Genomic DNA, 24002 nt, shown 5'->3' with positions numbered 1-24002 from the left:
CTCCTTGCTGACTTAAGACATTCACCCCCAAGGCAGTGTGGACAGGAGATGGTTCCCACAGCCAAACCAAACTTGGGAGCACTTCCAGTCCCAGGTCTACACATGCAAGAGGTTGACTTCTGTCCCTTGTCACAGGCAAACCTCTTTGCAAATGGGAACAGTCTGGCGTCCCTAAGCAGCACCTGTGCCATGTTGGCTGCTGAATGCAGCCACAGGCACGATTTGGCATTCGGGATGGGCCATCAGTGATTTCACTCAGCATCTCCTGGGAGACATGGAGCTGCTGAAAGCACTGGTGCTAACCTGGGTGTTTTAGAAAGCCGTCCCCACAAGGCTAATTGTTACACCGAGTGCTAATAGCTTGGAATATTTGCTGTTGGGGTTCACTATCCTGAAATCATTCATGCGCACCCACGCCCAGAGAGGAAATATGCGCATCATGAATAGGCGCACCATGAAGAGAGGAAAACGATCGCGTCCAGCGTTTTACTGCAGGTATGCAATGTATATAATTGTATATATAGCGTGCGTGACGGGGAAATAATGGATTTCCTTATAGAAAAAAAAAAAAAAAAAAAAAAAAGAAAAAAAAAAAGTCATAAAGCACCCAGCTCCCGCCTCCGCCGAGATGCTGCGGGCACCGGGGCAGCGCGGAGGCTCCGCACGGCACCGCGGCCTCTCGGGGCGCTCCACACTCCGCCCCGAGCGGCTCTGCCGGGCTGTGCCGTGCTGTACCGTGCCGTGCCGAGCCACACAGCCCCTCCTCTGTCCCCGCCCAGCCAGTCCCGGCCCGCCCCCGGCGGCGCGGCCGAGCCATGCCAGGCTTTAAGCGGCAGGTGCGGGGGAGCGGAGCCCAGGCGTGAGCGGCGGGCGCCTCTGGGCTCGGCGGGTGCCGCGGCGGAGCGGAGCGGAGCATGTCGGTGGCCACCGGGGGCAGCGAGGCGGCGGCGGCGGCAGCGGGCGGAGGCGGCGGGAACCGCGTTTTCTTCCAGAGCCCCCGCGGCGGCGGCGGCGGGAGCGGCGGCTCCTCCGGCAGCGCTGCCCGGGAGGACTCGGTGTCGGCGGCGGCGGCCGTGGTGCAGGTCCAGCAGCGGCGCCACCAGCAGGGCAAAGTGACGGTGAAATACGATCGGAAGGAGCTGCGGAAGCGGCTGGTGCTGGAGGAGTGGATCGTGGAGCAGCTGGGGCAGCTCTACGGCTGCGAGGTGCGGGGCCGGGGTGGCGGGTCCCCGGCGCGGTCCCTGTCGCCCCCGACAGTCTCCCCGCCCGCCGCTGCCTCCCTCGCCCCCGGCATCCTCCCCCTGCCCCCAGTCCCGTTTCGGCGGTGGGCAGAGCGGCGCTGTCACCGCCACCTCCAAATGACATTCCCGCTCCGCCGCCCCCGCCCGCCGCTGCCCCGGCGGTGCCCCGGCTCCGGGAATGCTGGAAGTGCCTCGTGTCCTGTAGAAAAGGCGTCCCCCGGGCCCTCCCGAGGGGAATGCGAGGGGACCGCCCTTTAGGGACGGGCGGCGGCTGCCGCACCAGCGGGCACGGGAGGGCCCTTTTCCTCGGGGGATTGGGGGCCCGGCGGCTGCGGCAGCTCCGGGAATGCCAGGAGGGAATGCTCCAGCCTTCCAGGGCAGGGCAGGGCGGCAGTCTCCGCTAGCGGCGGGCCGGGGAGCAGAGCGGGGCGATGGGCACGGGGAGAGCAGCAGCAGCAGGAGGGAGCGGGACCTGCCCGGGGCCGTGCGGAGGCGGCCGCTGTCAGGAAAGACTCCAGTGCGGGCACGGTCCCCTCTGGATGGGGGTTTTGCGTTACCCCGACCGACAGCAGCGGGGGAGATACCGGCCGGGAAATCTCAGTGAGCGATTCGGAGATCATTCAGATGAGAATCGAAGACGCTGGGGGCTTGTATGCGCCTGATTTGTACATCAAATCTGTTCTTCTGTTACTCTGGGCTAAGAGCGAGCGTTGCCAGAAGGAATTCTCTTTTGTAGAGGACAAATGAGCAGGAGGATGTTTGAAGATTGTTCAGAGGAATGGCAATTGTTGTCTTCCTTGTGGAGATAAAGATGTTGTAAGTAAAGGTAGTACCAGTACTTAGTTTTGTCAAAGCTTCATTAAAAATGCAGACCTCTAATCCCCAGTGCATCATATCTCCCTTTCACCTCCGGTATTTACTCTTATAAAGGATCAAAACGTTAAGGCTAAACTGAGGTTTGCACATACTTTTCCCATCAGTGGTCTAATTCGCTCTTGTTAGAGACTTCTGAAATGAGATGTGTTGAAGCCAGATGTGAGTTTCGCAGCTGGCATGTCCAGGAGCCAACATCTTGCTGCTGGAGCTAGAAAGACAAGAGCTTGACAGTCTCTCAGGTTTGGATGTCTTGAGTGGATGTGAAAATATAAATAACCTGGATGGAATATCTAGCACACACATAACACAAATGTTTGAAGAAACTCCTTTAATCTCCAAAGTGATTTATTGGCAAATTTGTTAGAACGACACATAAAAAATGTGCATGTGTCAAGTTAAACCTCCTGAACTGTTCACATCCATAAGCTCTGAGAAGGAAAGATACAAATGGAAACTCCAGTTAAAAATAATAAAAATAAGCAGTTCTTAGTTTTCGTCTTGGTGTGACTTGCCTCTCCAGTCTCATGACTTGTTTGGCCACGTAGCCTGTAGGCTGTGAGGATTTTTCTGAGGCCGGAAGTGTTCACAGTTGTTTGGGTGAACTGATGATTCTGTGCCTGCTCAGGCTGATAACGTAGTTAGTATCTGCCCTGCTGGATCTCTCCGCTGGTTTGACTCTCGCTGTTCAAAAGCCCTGTTTGGGCTGTGTGCTTTTGACATGCAGGTGGACTTGTTCATAAGAAAGGATGTGGTATACAGGACCAAAGCAAAGCCCAATGGAATCGTTGCTGCTCTTCATAGTATTCAAATCACAGGCTTGTTGGAGGAAAAGCATTCATTCTTTTCCTTTACGTAGTTGTTGCTTCCAACTAAGGTAGAAGGAGGTCTGCTTTAGAAGGTCTTCATTAAGGTGGAGACCATATATAGCTGCATAAAAATAACTTGTTTGATGATTTGTTTTCTGAGGTGACTTTTAGGGGGAAAACTGGTTTAATAATGTAACAAAATGTTTAAGTCATCTTCTGCTCTTCTTTGCTATTATGCATGAACCCTATCCAGAGTCAGCACAGATGAAGGTAGTGAAAAGGTCAAGCTATTAATATGCTATCAGAATAAAGTTTTGGATGTATGATGAGTGTAGTGATTAAAGACAATAGCAATTTAATGCAAGATGCTTTGCTTGAATCTGCTTGAATTACTTCTAGGCTTAGAGATGTAGCTCTCAGGCTGAAATTTAATCACTTATGCAGACAGTTAATAACCCTGTCTGAGGGCAGGTTGGGAGGGGGTTGGGAATTGCTCACTTCAGTTTCTGTGGAAGATCTACAATAGCTTCCCAATGACATTTAAGTTCTGTACCAATCTAAAATCTTCCAGGTTGTCAGAAATAGCCATTGGATTTTTAATCCTGGAAGAGTGAACCAATGTCAGTGTTCCACTGCTATTCTGATTCAGAGCTCTATTTCTAAGGAGCCATGCACTTCATTTCTGGAAAGAGCAGAAATAAGTAGAGGGTGCTTGCAGTATGATGCACTGAAAGTCTGTAAGAAGACTTGCATGTCTTTGTGGGACTGCATAAATGCAGTCCCTGCTCACTGTTTTCCATTTAAATGATGTTAGCTATTATGTTGAGATTCATCAGTAAGTGGATACTTTTGGAAAGACTCCCTTTATTCAAAACTCAACATGTACTCGTAGTCTCTCAAGTACTTGCAAGTTAAGTCAGCTGTAAGCCTGTCTTGGCATGGTGACAAAGTTTAGGAGATGAGGTTGGGAAATAAGGAGACAGGTTTGTTTGTGTTCTTTTTTTGGTGGGTCTTGTCTTTACTGGTACATTTTTAGTTTTAAGAATTGGATGCCAAGCAATATAATGGTGTAGGGAGTGTGACTTAGAAGGAGCTATTTGAGACTATTTTTATTGAAGACCTCACCTATATGACACGGAGATTAGCTTTAGAAAGGTTACTTCCACATGATGCAGACTTCAGGGATAAAAGACCCTTTACCTGAATGGTAAAGGTTATCAAGGTAGAAAGCTTTAATAGGACCAGAGAGACTTAAGCAGGATTTGTTTGGCACCAGAACCTGTCAGGTTAATGTACTCAGGTCAGGTGCTTCAGGTGAGTATCGGTCTGGCTGTTTGCTCCTGGGACTGCTTCATTTAAAAAAAAAAAAAAAAAAAAAAAAAAAAAAAAAAAAAAAAAAAAGTAAAAATTTATAACCTGTTTGTTCTGGTTTCTGTGAATGCTGAAAGTGAGGTTACAGTTGCAGATTAGTGTATTGAAAATACAATACCTTATTTGCAGGACTTGAACTGGCTTCAGTGTTGACCTTTATTAGGTATCTTGGTACTAAAAATAGTTTCTCCACAGATGCTTTGTGTTTTGGGCTGTCCATTATTGGTTAAGAATTGCAAAATAATGCTGCACAGAACAACTTACATCATCACTATTCATTCCCTGACGGTTTGCAACTTGTAGTTCAGCATAAAAGTGGTGACAGACCAGTTTTCCAGATGGATAATCTATGTTGTATGCACCTGCCAAACCTGTATGACTTTGTATATGAAAAAAGAGACCACTGGATTTGTCCTCGGAAACCATTCAGTTTTGCAGGTGAATTTCAATGCTTTGAGGTCTTGTCTATGTAGAATTATAGCCTCTGCTTTAAATGGCACACAGATTTTTGCACAATAATGAAGAAAGATTTTGCTTGTGCTTTGGGTTTGTGGCTAAATATTTTTTAATGTAGAGATTTGCATGTGCAAATCAAATGAGCCCCTAGACTCTGCACTCTAAAAGCTGAATACAAGACTTGCCTTCTGAGCTATTGCTGAGCTTAGCTGAGTAATCAACTATTTTAATAGAGTATGTCTAGTATGGAAGTCAGTGTATGGAAGTCAGTGCTTGGCAGGGGATATGATGTTGGTCTGGAACTACCAAAATGTTGTGTCCAAGCTTATTATTTTTCCATTCCAGGAATGGAAATACCCTGAGATTCTGTTTAAAAATTCACTGTACAGTAAAATACAGTTGGAACAGCTGCCCATAAAGGCCCTTCAGGCATTTCCTTTAAAAGTACAAATCCACGTCAAATTGAGAATTGTTATGTGTTAGATTTTCTTCAGTCTTCTCGTACAGATTCTGCAATGACAAGAGTGGCATGAAGCACTGAAATGGGTAGGGGATTTCATGTTGGCAGTGGAGTATGGGAGGGAAGGGAGCAGTTTAACTCAGTCCTGCATGGATCAAGAGCTCCCTTCACCTGGTTGCTCAGTGACTGCAGAGCTGGAGAACACCCTCTTTCTCTGTCTTCCTGAAGCTGCTGGGATATGCTAACATTTCCATCCACACAGTCTGTCTTTTCCAAAACAGCCTGGTCAGCATGTTGCTAAGGCTGCCATGTGGTGATGTGGACCTGATGGCATGATCAGGTATTACTGATGCCTCAGGCTCTAGTGAGATAATGTTTGAAATTCATGACTTATTTCTCAGAAAGGCATTTGGAATGAAAATCCATGGAACAAAATACTACAGAAACAAACTTTTGCCCACAGTCTCGCTCTGAATAGACTTCTTCTAACTTGGACCAAAATCTCTGAAATGGTAATTGCATGTGGATTGCTTTCTCAATGGATTAGAAATGGAAAGAGGCTGAGAAGGATCTAGGAACTAGAGAGAGTATCATTTCTTTAAAAAGATGCAAGTTACTAGGAGGCATAATAAAAGATTTCTTTCTTTGGGAGATTGAGTGTTACAGTTTAGCTGCATTGGACTAAAGTACTTGTAGGTCCACCAACTTGCTTAGAAATTTATTTGGATTATTTATTTTGGACAGCTCTTACAGGTCTCCATGTTGTACAGCACAAACTTTGGTGTCCTCTATTGAGGGCAGGGATACTGCACAACATACTTGTGTCAGTTGAAGGGTTGCTGTCATCAGACACCTGTAGAGGACACAGGCAACACAGGTGTAGCAAAGGCTTATTCTATCCTGTAGCAACCACAGAAAGGTATTTGAATCCCAAGAGCAGATAATGGGAAGCCTAAGAAATATATGTTGTTTTAAAATAAGCCTTGAAAAATCCTTGCAGTTCTTTTCAGAGGAGTGGGTTTAAGGATCTGTGAGGGTAGCAAGCACCTGATGGTGATAAAGCCAGAGCCTTATGTTTCTAAATGAACTTCTAAATCTTGCCTTAAGTTCTAAAGACTCTACTCTAGTAGGAAATGTACTACTGTTCAGCTACTGCTGAACTTGCCTTCTTTTTGCATGCAAAATGTGTACAACAGTGCAAAGGAAATCAGGGAGAGAAGTGGAAGGTACCAACAGTCAAGTGCAAGGTTCTGCACATGGGTTGAGGTGGTCCTAACCACAAATACAAGTGGGGTGGAGAATGGATTGAAAGCAACCCTGAGCAGAAAACTTGGGGATGTTGGTTGACAAAAACCTCAACATGAGCTGGTGATGTGCACTTGCAGCCATGAAAGCCAATTGTGTCCTGGGCCACATGGAAAGCAGTGTGGCCAGCAGGTCGAGGGAGACAGTTCTTCAGCATTTACCTCACTCTTGTGAGACCCCACCGGAGTAATGCAGCCGACTCTGGGGCTCCTAGCATAAGAAGGATATGAACCTGTTGGAGTGAGTCCAGAGGAGGGCCACAAACATGATTGAGGGATGGAGCACCTCTCCTGTGAAGGCCAAGAGTTGGAATTGTTCAGTCTGGAAAAGAGAAGGCTTCAGGGAGACTTAGAGGGGGCCTGCAAAACAGCTTGAGGGGTGGCATGCAGTGGGAGGGCAAGGAGGAATGGCCTTAAACTGACAGAGGGCAGGCTTAGATGAGGTATTAGGAAGAAATTCTTACTGTGATGGTAGTGAGGCACTAGAACAGGTTGCCTGGAGAAGTTGTGAACTTCCCATCCTTTGAAGTGTTTAAATTGAAGTTGGATGTGGCTGGCCTAGTAGAAGATGTCCCTGCCCATGGCAGGGGGATTGAAACTAGATGAGATCCCTTCCAACTCAAACCTTTCTATGATTCCAAGAAAATGATTTTTCTACTATTTGATTTTGTTTAGTCTAGACATCATTTCTGCACTGGTCATGGTTCATTGTTTTATCTGAATCAGCAGCAATATTCTTGACTTCCAGTTTAAAGCTTCACAACACAGATTATCTTTCAGCAGCTATTCTATAGCAATTTTTTTGTCCTTTTCCTCTCTGTTCAAGATTCAGCTGGTCTGTTTGCTGAAGCTGTAGGTGTGGTTGTTTTATAACAAGGTGAATAAATTTATTGCTTACATCACTTAAGATTTTATAATTGTACTTCTTATTAACAGTAGCTTCCAATCTTTGTGGCTATGAAGACTCTTGTGCCTTTAGGCAAATTGTTTTACATAGAGCCGGTACTTGATTAACCAGGGTAACAAAGGAGAGGAGGGGGTAGGTGGGAGAATGTCGATACAATGGAAAAATTGTGGCTAAAAAAATAAGTAGTAAATTCTTCTATAAATCTTGCAGTGAATGTACAGCTGAAGGAGAAGAGGGGGAACTGGTCATTAATCTATCCCTTTTTACCATTCACGTTTATCACAAAAATTCATTCTATTGCTTTTGGACTTGAGTGTAGCTTGGATGTGTCTGTACTTGTAGCACAATTAAACTACAACATGGATGATCCATCCACATAGCTGAGAGCAGGTTATATTGTGCTTTGTTGAAGGTGCTGGGCTAACTTGAGCACTGTTGGTACCTTGTAACCCTGTGTTATGACAGAGTGGGATTTCTCTCCTTATTCTCTGTGCTTTGTATTAGCTGATCTAACCTGTGCTGTCAAAACAAATGCCTGAAACAAAAATAACCCTGTTTAAATGAGGAAAATACCTATTTGATGGAATGTCTGACTCCTCTTATAAGGGATAGGGAATATTTCTAAATAGGTCTTGTATCTAAATAGAAAGATGTGAAATTAAATCTTACTTCAACTAGAACAAGTAGTGTGATAGTTTACCCTCATGTCCACCCTAAACTCCTGTGATAGTTTACTCTCATGTCCACCCTAAACTCCTTTTTTTGATTCATACCTTGTAAAGACAGGCTGAGCTCCTGGTTGCATTCTCATAATTCTCTCTGTAGAACAGGTTATCAGCCACTTTAAAAACATTGTAACAGGACTTAAAACTCAACCAAAAAAAACCTAATGCAGTTTGTAGAGCATACTACTGTACATAATGTGTACATACTTGACATAATATTCTGACAGTGAAGGAGATACCAAGGGGGGAAAAAAAGCTATCCCATCTCTAACCCGATTCAGTCTGAGTTATGGTCCCCTTGTCTCTTGTCACTACAGGTGATATAACAGCAGCAATATCAATCCATTCTTCCAGTCTTGCCTGCAGTATTCAAAAGCCAAGTTCTCATTTTTCCTTGCCTTACATCTAACTCCAGAAACTTCTATTTGACAGCGCAAATTGAGTAGGTTAGACACGATCATCCATCTTTGTCACCACAACTTTTGGCTGCCTGTTGTAAAACATTAGCAGCTCCTCTTTTGCTGTTCTCCCATGTGGCACATGGAATTATGGAAGTCAAGATTTCTAGAACTTATTAATGCTGAAGAAGGGGTATAATATCTTAATTGTATGCAGTCAATACAGCAGCAGTACAACTGTATTTCAAAGGATAGAATAAATTTAGCCTGTTAAAGATCTTCTTGGAACAAGGAATTGTTTGGGCAGAGGTACCCACTGAAACAAATCAAATCTTCTTTGAAGTGATAAGTATTTAATTCTGAGAATCACATTTCATTAGCAGAACTGTTACCTCCCCTCCACGCTCCACTACTCCCTCCCACCCTGGAAGCATGATATCTATTCTAGGAACCAGTTCAGCATGGCATCTTAAACTATTTTCAGGGAACACACAGATCGCAGCCCCAGAAGGCATCTTGAATATTTTTAATCCATGTGATATTTATCAGTAGCATAGATCTAGTGGGTCTAAATATAGGGAACAATCATAATGTGTTACTATAGGTCTTTAATTATTGGAACACTTATAGATGATTAATTCAGTGTAATACTGTTCAGCCTGTAAAGCAAAGGTAGTATAGAAGATACTATAAGAAAATTAAGAGGCCTAATGGTGAGTGAATGGCTAGTGTGTGTAGTGGTGCTAGTCTAGAGGTGACACTGCTAGTGGTGACTCAGAAGGGTCCACCATTATAAATGTGCTGCCAACAAGAGGATCACACACTTCAGTCCTCTGTGTTGGACTTCATAAGTGCAAATGATGGCACAATCAATGCCTAATGAAAATCCTCTTACCAGACTGTCTTAATAGGATTACCTTCCAGAACACAGAACTGGGAAGGATCTCCTAGGTCACCTGGTCTGCCTTGTTATTTGCAGATAAGCTCTTTGCATTTGATATATATATTTTTAATGGAGCAACTCAGTATATGGTGTTTGTTACCACATTATTTCAAGTATTTAAATATGATTTTTAAACCCTTTAGGCACTAGAATCTTTCCCATCCCTTCCATAAAATATAGAAAGATTTAAACAAAAGATCAGTACTTCTTTGGAATGAGCTTGCTTGGACTTTCACTCTGAGGTGAAGTTTAAACAGATTGTAAATGTGCTTTATGGCCTGTTGTTACTCAAAGCATCATCAGACACAATTGATGACCACAGCTAAAGGGCAGAAGTATTAAGACTGAGTCTCCTGTAGGTCACTCACTACCTTATAACAAAATACGTATTTTGAGTACATCTGCAGGCTCTGGGAGAAGTATGCTTACTAATATTTCATGGAATTAATTTAGCACTCCTTAGAAAATATGCTAGTGGCTTAAGATCCTAACTTATTTTAACACTTGAATGATAGATAACTTTTTTGAAGTAGATACCTAAATTAACTCTAGAATGATACAAGTGATTAGTTCTACTTTAGGTGACTGGTATATAACATTTTGGCACACTTACTTTAAACACAAAGAATGCCCTGAGCCTTTACAGTTGGTTGCTTTACATTTTAAAAGATAGTACCTGAAGCATATAATGCAATTTTTTGTCCGAAAAGAATTCCAGATGTTATGAAATAAACTATTGTGTCTTCTTGTTTTTGTTGTGCTAGTAGTAATCACACTGTTTTAGGTTTATAGTCAATTGTTGTATTCCTGTTTTAGCTGTGTTGAGGTAAAACTGCTTAGTCTTCTTTCTTAAAACATTGACAAAGCTCCTTAGAATTTGGATTATGTTGATTTTGAAAACTGAATCCTTTCTGAGTGCAGAAACTGGTGAGAGGAAGGAGTGCTGGTGGTAACTAGCTCACTGGCAGCCAGAAACGTTCCAGTTCTAACTTAAGCTGTTGCTGCAGTACTGCCTAGTCTGCTTAGCTAAAGATGTAATCAACTTGCTTATAGTTAGCCAACTACTTTTTGTTTGTTAAACCCAAACTCTTAGGCAGAAGATTTGCTTTACTATTGTGAGGTAATTGTGATAACCAGAGAATTCATTTATATGAGGAAGCAAGGTATCAATCTTTCACTGTATAATCTAGGGACTATCTTGTCTCAGGTTGGGGGCAACAGAGTCTTCCAGGACAAGTTCTGTAAAAATCAACACCTAAACATCATTTCTGCCTTTTTTTTTTCCCCAGTATGTCTCTGAACACTTTTTCATCTTCATTTTTTTAAGTTCTTATCAGATTTCACCTTAGAATATGTAATGACTACATTTAGTATTAAAATTGTCAGCTCTTACTCTTGGTTAGTAGTTTGCAGTGCATTTAATGTAGCAAGTGGAAGGAGGCAGGACTATGTGCCAGAATACTTTTCTGGGAATCTGACAGCAAGACAAGCACTGGAATCAAACAGGGGTCCTATATAATCTTTAACTCCATTCTCTTTTTGTCATCCTTGGTGGGATAGTCACAGCAGGTTATGCCACCTCCTGGATCTGGAGTTGTTTATGAATTCATTTTAAAGATCCCTCAGGCACTTTTGCATGTTTTGCAGTTCAGGGACTTGCCTGTGTAGCCAAGTGGTGTCTCTGGCCCCCGGGGAAGAGGAGTGTCTGCTTTAGAGCATGTCAGAACTGCTGCTGATATTTCTTGACACCAGTGGACCAGAGCCAAAATGCATTGACTGCCAGTCCCTGGCCTGCCTACTGCTCCAAATGAGTATCTGGGGGGAGGGAGAGTCATCACTCTGTAGAACACACTGCTATGCCCAGTCACCACTTGGAGGAATGACTTGTTACAAACCATGAGAAACTCCCTGTATGTCTTGCAAACTAAATTTCTTCCAAAAGATTATGTTGCTTCTAGATTCTGCAGGATGCAATGCACTTGTTTTGATACCACTGAATAAAACATTCCCCCCCTCTGCCCCAGAAAACAGACTTCTTGTCTCTCGTGTTAAATCTTAAAGGACCTAATATTTCTGGCTAAAGATATAATAATGATTGAAAGCTGTCTCCTGTTCCAACTAGGAGCACTTTAATTGGCTGCTAAGACAAAAATGTGGTGTGAAGACTATGAGTGTGTCAGATGCTTGATGTACCCATACTGTATGACTTTTATTGCAGAAGTCAATTTACACGCAGCTTCTCAGTGTAAAGAAAATCAATACTGGAGGCTAACAGATTGTTTTTACAGGGCTGCTGAAACTGAGATGAGGAGGGCCATTTAGAGGCCTCATTATACCGTGTGCTCTTTCCTTGTGTTCTTTTCAAACAATCTGATGGAGTAATTAATCCTTGAAGTGCCCCAAGAGGCAAACCTACTTAATTGCACTGCTGTTTAGCCTAAATTCTCAAACTGCAAAGGACCTGGTGTTCATCCTGTTTGATCAAAATTTTTTCATGGAGTTTATATTCCTTAGATTTTTTTTTCATCTTCTCTCTTAAAAAAAAAAAATCAATCTGTTGAATTTGTGTGGCATAGTCCGGGTCATTATTGCATTCTTGTTGTAGGCAGAATTATGTATAAATTGCAGGGAAGCAGTCGGCTGCACCTCTGTTGCTTGGAGATGGAGAGTGACTTGCTCTTGTGAATTGCAGAAGGTAGGTATGTCCTGTGACTGCTCTGTGGAAAGTCATTCCACTTGCATAGTCATCAAGCAACATTTAAGCCTGGTGGCTAAAGCTCTGTGTCTTTCAAGAGTGACTAGATAACAGTGATTTGGTGTACAGCATGTATTTGCTAATACCAAACTATTTATGCTTGATGTGAAAGTAGATGATGACAAAAAAACATGATGTGTCCTTCCTACCTGCTTTGGAGTGTTTTGTTTAACAGAAGTGACATCCAGACATAGACTTAGCATGTCCTATTTTTGTATTGAGAACACAAGGCATTTGTTTTGGAGATAGCGCTTGATTTTCAACAAATGTCTTGTTGACATTCAATCCATGTTATGGGTATGGTTAGGAAGTGTTGAATGCTTCTCTTCTTCTGCTCAGTATAGTCTGTGATCAGTGCCTCTTCTTCATTTAGCAATTTCACACTCTAGTGATTCCTTTAGACTTCTGTAGAGATGCACAAATTAAACAATTCCTTAACCAGCATGTTCTTGATATATTTGGATAAGTTGAAGTTGTTTTGACAGTTCAGTTATGAAAACAGCAAAATAGCAGTGTTGGTACTGAAGAAAATTAAATTAAGTCTGTGGCTGGGTATCAGTTTCTTCTCTGTGCTTACTAGTGACACTGAAGTCGCAAAGTGCAAGGTTCTTTGCATAATGAGCAGAGATTTAAATTTTTTTAAAATTAACGTTATGGACAAACAGAGTGTGTGGTATGCTCTACTATGACTGGCAGTTTCTTCTTGGAGAAACAGGTATTTTGGTATCGTAAAATCTTTTCCCTGTAATCACATCATCTTGCCAATGAATTTTTTTTCTGTGTTGTGCTAAAGATGATAGAGCTGCAGCCAGTGTAGCAGGGAATTGACTTTAATTATCGAAGTTATGGGCACAATGAGGTGGAGGGTTCTCAAAATTCAGAATCTTGTGGTATTTGCCCTTGTATTTCATGTGATAAATGTTTTTCATCATTTAGTAGCAATGGCATGAATCCCAGAGAACTGCTCTGCTTTGTGTCTTGCCCACATCCCCACCTGCTGGCAATATCCCATGTTCACTGCTTGTGGCTCTAAGGTAATTTATCCTCTTAAGATGCATACCATAAGGACACATCTCATGCCTTGATAACTGCTCTGAAGTGTAAGTGCTTGAGAAGTTGGAATCGTTGGTAACTTTTTAAAAAACCCTTGTCCTAGCAAGTTATAGCTGTCCTAGCTGTCATAAACACCATGACTTTTACTAGTGGAGAACAAATACACCTCTCTCCTCTATAGCTTGTTTCTGTCTGTCTTTGCAGTAGGCAGTAGAAGGATATCCACTGCCTCTGAACCAATGGGAAGTGCTGGGTTATCAGGGCCAGGTGGTAAGAGATTGGAGAAGAAAGTGGAAAGTTGTGTGGACCTGGAGAGGTAGACCTAAGGCAGAGATGGCAGTATGTGTGTAAAGGTGTATAGTAGGCTGCCTGCCTTGTCTCTATTTTTCCAGATTATTTTTTTCGCTGGTGTATGCTTCAGATCCAGGTGTGTAGGTGTATGTCTGTCTTCAGCCAAATTCTGCTGGTTTGCTTGTGCCAGTTTGATACATAAAAGTAATTTTTCTTCTTACTTGCTTTCTTCCTGTGCCCTCAAGTCCTCAGTTGAGCTTGTACCCTCTGTCTTTCTCTACTTAAGTCTCACAGAAGTATTCACGGTAGTGGAAGGGAGAACTTCAGAAGTCGGGGGTTGTAGGGACAAATGAGATGGACAGTAGCTTGCCATAAGTTTGCTTCTCTTGCTCTAGATGTTGCTTCTTGGACAAGTAGGAGCTGGAATTTTGTATTTTGGGAAGACTTGTTTGAATAATATTTCAAGCAGTGCCAGTATTGGAGAGCCCATTGGAGCTGGATTAGAGGGAGAAGTAATTAGAAGTAGTACCACCCTATCAACAACTGGTGGTATTTCTACAATTAGTGAAGATGTCTGTATATGTAACTCTGAAGACACATGACGTACTGAAATGCTGCTAAAGCATTTGTCCAGTGTTTTTTTGTAACTTGTACATCAGATCTGGGCAAATGTCTTCAGGTTCACTTGTACAGTCACCCGCTTACTCCGAGCCTGCTGCCAATAGATGAAATGGTCTTTGCAGATGGCTTTTCCTCAGACAGTTCTGGGATGATAGGTGTTCAATAAGATAAGTTGTTCATGACCATAGGGACTTTCTTATGGAAAAGAACCAGGTCTAAAGGTCTGAGGCGCTAGCTAGAGCAAAAATGAAATAATAGGTTTGAATTGATGTTCTACATTCTGTACCTCTTAAAGGCATGTTATGAGGCAAATTTTAATAGAGGAGATTTTCCACTCACGAAACTCAGCTAAACACTTAATTTTAGTATTCAACCTCTGATACAGATGGTTAGTGTTAGAAAATTGCAGTCTTCCACCATTGTTGTTGAAGTGACCTGTTCACCCTGTCACATTATGGCATCTGCTTTTATTACAGAATACTACTATTTTCTCATCCTTTTGACTTTAAAAATTATTTTTTTTACAAAAAGGCAAAGCCTGAACAATATATGCAATTATTCCCATAGCACTGAACAGGAGAATTAGGGGTGTATTTTGGAAGCACTGTAACAGACTGGCTGGCTATGCCTTGAAAAAGCATATATCTTCCTTTTTCATTTTCACGGCTGCAATGTTAAGCATAAAAGCAGTGAAGTTTGAGTATGTCTGACTGTCCTCCCACGCTGGCTTGTTTTTCATGTCATATGTTTGTTACTTTTGGGTGTCATCCATGTTTATGTGGGTTTTGTTTTTGGCTTTGATTTTCAAATGGTCAGTTAGCAAATCAACATTAAGAAAGTTGCATGAAAGCCCAGCCTGGTAGTTTCTTGCCCTGGGAGACAAAATACATCGACAAGGCAAAAGAAGGGAAGCCATCTGTGCTTTAACAAGGACTGACTTGCAGGGTAGCTGTGTGCACAGTGCAGTTCGCTTTCAGCTCTGCTGCTGGAGATGAGGAGTGTTTACTTGCTGTAGTCGAAGGGGAAGAGTAATAGCAAGTGGAGGTTGTGTGTTACTGGAGAGGAATTAACATATGCAAAGATATTCACCTTTGGCATTGCTCTGACATTGTGTTGGAGACATGTAGGAAATGAGGCACGGAGTGGAAGCTAGAAGAAAAGGAGTGTGACTTCTTGTCTCCTTACTTCTGATATACAAATTCTCCCCTCTCAAATCTTGTAACGCTCAGTGTAGAGCAGCAGTGATGCTGGAGCTGACTTCTGATAAAAATGCAGCTGCAGAGCAGTAGTATTGCTGGTGAGGTGGTCTGGCAGCGAGAGAAGAAAAGCCTGGGCACCCTTAGGAAAGCAGGATGGAATCGTTTGGGTTGGAAAAGAACTTTGAGATCATTAAGTCCTAACATTAACCTAGCACTGCCACATCTGCCACTAAACCATGTCTCTAAGTGCCACATCTACGTGTCTTTTAAATACCTCCAGGTCTAGTGACTCAACCAATTCCTTGGGCAGCCTGTTTCAATGAATGACAACTCTTTCCATTAAGATTTTTTTCCCTAATATCCAATTTAAACCTCCCTTGGCACAACTTGAGGCTGTTTGCTCTTGCCTAGTCAGTTGTCACTTGGGAAAAGAGACCAACACTTCCTTTCAGAAACTTGTAGGGAGCTATAAGGTCCCCCTGAGCCTCCTTTTCTCCAGGCTAAATAATCCCAGTTCCCTCAAGTACTCCTTGTAAGATTTGTGCTCCAGACCCTTCACCAGTTCTGTTGCCCTTCTCTGGACATGCTGCAGCACCTCACTGTCTTGAAGGTGAACACAGGATTTGAAGTGTGGCCTCTCCAGAGTTCAGTACAGGGCAATGATCACTTCCCTCATCCTGCTGGCCACACCATTTCTGCTCCAGGCCAGGATGCCATTGGCTGCCTTGGCCCCCTGAGCACGTGCTGGCTCAGGCTCAGCTGCTGTTGACCAGCACCCTTACGTCCTTTTTTAATGAGCAGCTTTCCAGCCATTCTTCCACAAGCCTGTGGCACTGCATGGGGCTGTTGTGACCCAAGTGCAAGACCCAGTACTTGGCCTTGTTGAGCCTCAGCCCAACAATCCCACCTGCCCAGATCAACATTCCTTCCCAGCTTAATGTCATCTGCAAAGTGATGACATTAAGTGATGAGTGATGACATTAGGTGATGAGTCTCAATCACCTCATCTAGACCATCAGTAAAGATATTAAACAGAGCAGATCCCAGCACTGAGCCGTGAGGGACACCACTTGTCACTGGCCAATGGTCAACAGTGGTGGCAGCACTGTGTCTGGCTCCCCGATGCTGGGCAGGAGATGTTCCTTCCATGAGCTCAGCTGGGGATGCCTCTGCCAAACATGACTGCAAAAATGGTATTTGGTAGAAGATCTGCTCTTCAGTGCTGGTTTATGCAGCAGTCTGGCAGTGCTGCACAGGGCTCACTTGCCGCAGGTCACCCAGCATGCTCGTGTCACACCTGTTCCATGGGAGTTGCCTGGGGCAGGGAATGGCAGCCAGGGCCTGTCCACAGGCAGCCAGGGGCACTGGGGCAGCCCCAGCCCTGGGTGTCTCCCTGTGGCTGAGCCAAGGGCAGGCTGGGATGTGGGTCCGGCTCAGCAAGGCTGTGGCTGGGCAGGCCTGTGGAGAGCTGGCCCTGCTCATGGCCCCAGGAGCTCATGGGGGCCATGGGGATGGCCCTGTGGCCCAGGCTCTCAAATTTGGCTTCTTGGGCTGGCTTGCCTGGGCAGAGCCTGTTTTGGGATACATTTTTATAGGAGCCTTTGGGACTGGGTGTTTCTTAAAGCTGTTGGGGGCAAATAAAGGAAGTTTGTCCTTGAAGGGAGGGCTCCAGGTCTGGGTTGCAGACTGTATCACAGGGCTGTGGGTTATGTTAAAATGTGTGTCATCAGTGAGTGTTTGAAGAGGTCGGTGCAGACCCAGCTTTGTTATCATAACCAAAGTGGCCATATGAACCCTGATAAGAAGGTGCGTGTTGCATCGTTAATTTAGTTTTTATGTAGAGACTTGTTTTTTGAAGTGCCTTTGTTCAGCCATGAAATCCATTTAAATGTCAACTTCTGAAACCGCATTTCTTCTTTTAATTTCTTCACATCACAACAGTTTGATATGCTGAAAGGTTTTGCTTGCTACAGAGTCTTTATTGCTGAGGCTGAAATACCTGTAAAAGGCAGAGCAGGAGACAGGAAGGGAGAAGAAGGGCAGGCTAAGCCCAGAGTCCATCCATGCTGCTTGGAGGCCCTGCAGTTGGGGACTGGGGGCTGGCTGGTGGTGTTAAAAGGAGAAAAGAAGGTAATTGTATGAGTACTATATGTGATTCACTGTTCCTCCAAAAGCTGGCCATGCAATCTCCTCCCATCACTGTCATGCAAGTGCAGTGGCAGGTAACACAAGATTGCAGGAAGTATAGGAGCTGATTACTTTTCTGCTTGTATCTTCATAACATTTAGAGTACTATCTGACCTGCAAAGACTTCTGCAAAGATTCCTGTAGGTAAGAAAAAAAGGATTATATTTGTTGGATAATAGTTTCTTTGCTGTATTTTTTTTTGCATACCAGCAGTGTAAGCTGGTCTTGACTGCTGCTGTGTTAATGGTGCCTTAAAGAAAACTATCAGAGGCTAAGGGCAGCTTTGAAAACAAAACCTTACCCTGCTTCATCCTGCTGATATCCAAAGAGATGAACATTTCCAATCCTAATGATCCATTTAACTGTCAGGATTAAACACATAAGAAAAATTATATGCAATTAAAAAGGAAGAAGTGTATTAATGTAACATTGAGGCTGTCGGGTTGAGGACAATCAAGTAACTGGAACACAGATCTTTATAAAACTGAGGTTAGTTTTCATTTGACTCATTGAAATTTTTATTCTTCCTGTTTCCCAGATAAATATTTATATTGCTTTAATTCTGAAGCACAGTCTGAAGTGCTCAAAGGTTAATGAAAAAGCTTCAGCACTGAGGGCTAGCTAAGTATTTCCTCCATGTCAGAGGTGGAAACAATCACTTTTTGAGACATATACTTCATGGTAAGATCCTACTGGAAAGTTGTTGGAATGATTAATTTGTTTAAGCTGTGTTTAATTGTAGGACCACCTCCATTTACTGTTTGTAATTCCTGTTCCCTAAGTGTGGAGTTCCTCACTCTCTTCAGAAACAAACTTCCTTGTGAATCGCAAACTTCTGCAGGGTAGCAGGCTTGTAGTGTAAAAATCAATTTGGTGTTCAGCTGGCATGTTTCTTTTGTGTGCAGGACAGCCTTGCATGTAAAACAGAGCCAGATGCAGAGCAGGAACCTGGGTTCCTGGATGCAGTGCACTTGTAAGCAGCATGGATCACTGTGTACTTGTGCACTTCAGTCCCACATGCCTGTTGCTAGGACTGCTATTGTCTTATTCCCGCGGTTGTGTTGTTGTTGTTGTTGTTGTTGTTGGTTTTTTTTTTTTTTTTTTTTTTTTTTTTTTAAATTAAACTGTGCTGCTTTTTATTTCCCAGGGAATTGTGGGAACTTGTCTGTTCTTGGGGCATGTTTTGAGGGAGAAGGGAAGAAGATATTGTGGGAAAGCATCAAATAACTGAATTTGCTTTAGGGCTGAAATCAAAGGGCTATAATCATCAAAAGGTGGAAGAGATCTAGCCCACAATAAAGCAGCAGTGAAGGTTTTGCCTGTAGCTCCAAATAGACCCAGGATGTGGGAGTGGAGTGCTGAGTGCAAGGTGGACTGACTACTTATGTGAGTGAGTGGGAGCTCATGTGGAGCAATGTGTGGTTAAAGGCCAAAGCTGACTTGCTATAAAACAAAATGTTACAAGAAGGCCAGAATAGTTTCCCATTAATAAAAAAGTTAGACAAGACATGTACCATTGCCTTGGCTTCTTGAGCAACGTGAAAGTGCTTTGATGCAAAACTTTGGCCCAGTGGTCTTCTCACCTAAACCGGATTGAATGTATAGAAGACATAAGCCACCAAGCTGCTCTTACTGAGAGACTGGTAATTTTTAACTGCAGCTTGTTTCTCTGTACATTTGGAATCTTGTAGATTGGAAGCTCAACCAGCTATTATTTCTTCTTTGGCTCTATCTGAAGCAGTTCAGTGCTTCATATGAGTATTCTTTATTTGAGTGCATGCAGTGGTTCGGCTTTCCAATGGGTGCAGTTCCGGCCAGCCCTGCCGCCACTACATCCAGGGGCCACTTTGCCAGAGGCGTGGGCAAACTCGACCACGGTGCGGATAGTGCGCAGAATAGAAAGGCGGGACTCTCAGGGTGTGCAACCAAGGGATGCGTGGTCCCAAGGCAGCGCTCCGGAGAGAGACGCTGGCCTCGAAATGGCACGGCTTTTTATTGAGTGGGTTACAGGGGTGGGATTGCGTGGGACCAATTACAACCTTTTGCCATCGTATAATGAGGGGATGCACAACTTTTGAACCAATAATAAGTAACTTGGGGAGGAGGAATACATGATGAGGGGGTGGGGAAGTTATATAACTTAAAGATTGACACTTAACAGAAAGGTGGTAAACAACTATTATGGGATAGGGTTACCAGGACAACCAAGGTTTTGGCGGGAAAGTCTGGGGGAAGGGGAGAAGGGGAGAAGGAGAGAAGGAGAGGGAAGGAGAGGCCATCTTAAACAATAGTAATAATTACAAAATTATAAAACACAAATTATAAAACCAAACTGGAGCAGTAAAAACCCAATTGGAATTGAATTTAAGCACCACCACAAGTGCATACATGGATTTTTCAGTTATAAAAAGTAGTTATTTTTTCTTTGTGTGTACTTTGCTTGATTGTCAAGAACAACAGCGTGAGGAAACTTAAAAATTAACCTGCATCCCTTAGTGTATTTTCATAAGTAGTTGCCCAGATCTACAGCAGAAACCACAGTAGGAAGTGAGTTCTGGTCTGTGTAGAAACAAGATGAAACTAATGTCCTAATTTTTCTAATTAACTACGTAATTGTTTAATCCCTTTGGAAAATGGTGGTGTAAATTTGTGTACTTTGGTTTTGAATATTTTTGTTTTACAAAGTATCTTATGACTTGGCTTGTCTTTATACAGTGGTAGATGCCAAAGGCATTATATGAAGCATCTTCAGCATTTTTCAAGTGGAATAAATATAGAAATACTTTTGGCACAGCTATCTCCTTCTTGCAGCTGAAGGTAATGGGGATTTTAAACAAAGAGGTATTGGGAATGTTGGATTGCAGTGATTGGCAATGGGTTCCACTGCCTTCTTTTTGCTCTGTATTCCATAGGCCAGCGAGAAAGCTTGTGGTAGCTTCTTTTCTGGTCACAAAATGCTACCTGGTTGCCTGTATTTTGCTGTGCTGAAGTGACCAGGCAAGGACTGCAACACCCATTCCATATTCAGTGGATTTTATCCTGTGAACTCTTGTTATGGAAGGCAGCGCTGTTTATTATGAATGTAGGATTTATTAATGTCCTGACTTCTGTGCTTGGCACCGTGTGTGCAGAACTGAACCGTTTGTGCTTTATCTAAGCTACCTGCCTGTGGGAGGAATATGGGTACAGTGTCTTTTACACATATCTTCTACAAGCTGTGAAGATGCATTTGAGGGGGTTGCTCCATCTTCTGTCTTCCAAACCATCTGGACTTGTAAGAATTTGAGAAGGATTAAAAGTAGATATTTGGCAGCTTTGGGCAGTAATGAGAAAGTGGGGTCCTCAAACAGTGTCCAAATGTAGCTTCTTTAGAAACATCTCAACCTTTTTTTTTTCTTGTCTTCAGAACACAGTTCCAATCCTGTATGTTGTCTTTGAACCAGCAGATAGAGACCTCATAAATGGCCCGGGCTTTCTAAGCCCTCTACCAGAGGATTTAGACATTTCCTAGCTGTTGCTTTTACAGTGAAATTCAATAAGCAGGGGCATGCAGAGATGGAAAGTGTTCGCTGCACTGGGGGAATTTCTCATTATTAGATGTGCTTGTTGTGGAGACATTCTGAAAGGGGTGAGGTGAACTTTAAACTCTGCTTGCATTGGCCATTTGAATGATTAGGTAGACTGGCACCAAGTGAAGGTCAGTGGGAAGGAGCTGATGATATCACTTTGTGCTGACTGGTAGGTCCCTGTGCCAGCCACTGGCTTTCCTGAGCTAGGTTTCAAATGCTTTGATTTGCTTTGCTGAAGCAAAGCTTGCCTGTGGAGGTTGCATATGTGTGCAGCTCAGTTCTGCTTAGTTGGAGCAAAAAGTCTATCCAGGAGCTTGGATTCAGGCCAATTACTGCATGAGAAATTCTTATTCTCCTCCTGTATTTTTGCATGCTCACTCAGCCTGACCAGCTCTTGGAAAAGAAATGGTGTTTCTTTAGAATTTGACAGTGTCAGCCAACTCATCCAAACTTACAATTTGAAACTGGGTATTCTATTACTAGCTGTAGCCTGAAGTGATTTTCGGAATCCACCTGTCATTTTGATTATGCTTACTCTTTATTTGTTTTGTTTCCTTGTTCATTGATATGAGAAAATATTAAAGAAATGTACATTCCTCACAGCTTGCGGCTAATGTGGTATGCTAGCATGTTTTAGAATGCCTGAAAAGAGTTTTAAAGGAATCTGGTAATGTAGGTTGGACCGAGAACAATTGCATAAAACCATGACTATACATGGGGAGTTCCCTATAGCTCAGGCTTTTGATTTGAAAGGAGGGAAAAGAGGGTTTTGGAGCTACCTGAACACTGATTTACCACCACCAGTTTTAAACAGGTCCTCTTCCATTGCAGAAAGTCTTCTGAACTGCTACAAGGTACTTAAAAGCTGAGTGGGAATGCTTTTTTTTTAATGGACATAAACACTTTTTCCAAGCTCAGGACAGCTTGCTGACCTCATTCAAATACAAATCCTCAAAGCTGCGTTTCTGGCCTGTATGAGTTTGGATTATAACTAGATCAGGGTTGGCTGCATTTTAAAGGCATTAAGTTTATTTATTTCCATCATTAACCTAAAATGACATGTTAGAAATGTTTGTCAGAAAAATTTATCTGTGTGTGTCTTCTGCCATGCTCTTATCACCCTACCTTGAAATTGGCCAGAGAGATAATGTTATCATAACACAATGATAACTGTAGAATTAAGCTGCTTTTTTCACAAAACTTACACACCCTCTGAGCATCTTCACTAAAGGGAAGAAGTTCATCCTTTTTTAGTTGGCAGTGAATCCACAGGTAAGTTGTTATAGCTTCCATTGTATTCTTAAAAAGGAAAAGGCTTTATTTGGGCACCTGAGAATCAAGACATGAATTACAGGAAACCCACACTTCCTTAGCACTGGTGCTTCCCAATCCACGTCATTGTTTATGCTCTGTGTAAGAGCACACATGAGGAATTTAAACACAGATGTGTTACACAGCCTTCTCTTGAGTATCTCCTTTGTTGGGTACTGACAGACTAATCATGGCAGATTTATCTTTGTTTTGGTGTGGCGTTTGGTTTTTTGTTTGTTTGTTTGTTTATGGAAGACTATTCACTTTAAAGCTTTATTAAAGAAAATTACCTGCTAGCAACAAGTCCCACACTGATGTGAAACGCTGTCAAGCTACCAGTCATTCCCTGGATCTGTTTTGTTGATGTGCCATTTCATTGCTCTTTGGTGTGCCACAGTATTAAAAAAGCAAACCACAAACAAACAACAGAAAAAATGATTCACCTGAAGATCCACCTCAACTCACATCCCAGTGATCCCCTGTATGGTACTCTGGGAGTGCCAGCTTTTGTCTACAAGAAATCTTGTGGAAGTCAAATCTTTTGGGATGCATTGGATATACTTAGCTCTGAAAACTACTTTGACAGCTGAAATCTTTTAAAGTGGAAAACAACAGAAACATGAGACAGTAGCAGCATGGAGCTTCCTCTCTTATCTTTTTTTCTCAGGGAGGGAAAGGGAGTGCCTGACTTTGATCTTATTACTTTCCTTCCACCTGATTCTCTGTGCGTGTTCATGCAGTTTCATGTCTGGAGACTTGATTATAATTTCTGGTGTTCCTGAAATATCTCCCATTTGACAAAATCTGTAGGTGGAGGTAGAAAAGCCTGTGAGAATCTGGAGGAGCAAAGATTATAGGAGTCTTTGTCATTAACATGTTCGTGTCCAGGCTGATCTCTACAAGGGTTTCAAACTTTAACGCTTTGTATATTTGTAAAAAAAGTAGCCAGTTAAAAATAACTTTGTTTGCTTAACAGAATATTATACTTTGAATTCAAGGTTCCTTTGAACTGGCTATTCTGTATCAGACATAGACTAGCAGACAACTGGTACTTTAAAAATGCACAGGAGTGCTTCTGGATTCCTTTTGATGGCAGCAGTTCTGTAACCATGACGGTAAGGTCAGACTCAATGTTTGCAGAATACATGTGATTGCTGTCATTTTGTCCCTAGAGTGGAAATAGACTGCTGCAGGTGTTTTGAAGGCATGAGCCACATGAGGAGGAGCTCTACTGAAGGACTTTATTTTGGATTCCTTGGAATTAGTTCCTCAGCTATGCCCTGTAGGGTAATGATGTTATGTTTCTTGTACGTACATCACTGCCACTTGAAACTCTAGGTTGTAGGGTATATGCTGAATGCAGTGTCAGTGAGAACACTGCTGTTCTTCACACCTGCCATTTTATGTTAAGTTGCGGTATTTAACTCTTTGAAGTTTTCTTCTCTTGCATTTCCAATCCTGTCTTTAATTTCAAAGGTGGAGTAATGTGAAAAGAATGCAAAACAGTCAGCTCTTTGTCTAAGATGTAC

The 24002-nt window shown here is 42.8% G+C and overlaps 1 protein-coding gene across 1 annotated transcript in view; it reads left to right on the top strand.

Annotated features, from left to right (window-relative positions):
- The first annotated feature begins 410 nt into the window (after positions 1-410).
- Positions 411-24002, top strand: part of PPP1R14C (protein phosphatase 1 regulatory inhibitor subunit 14C) — a 51770-nt gene continuing 28178 nt past the window's right edge. The window contains exon 1 of the mRNA XM_083858302.1: positions 411-1205. Coding sequence (XP_083714428.1) covers positions 915-1205 — 291 coding nt within the window. The 5' untranslated portion in view covers positions 411-914. The remainder of the gene's footprint in view (positions 1206-24002) is intronic.

The sequence above is a fragment of the Zosterops lateralis genome (assembly GCF_965231275.1).
Source record: "Zosterops lateralis genome assembly, chromosome: 3".
NCBI classification, from domain to species: Eukaryota; Metazoa; Chordata; class Aves; order Passeriformes; family Zosteropidae; genus Zosterops; species Zosterops lateralis.
This window is presented reverse-complemented; position numbering and strand designations above follow the sequence as displayed.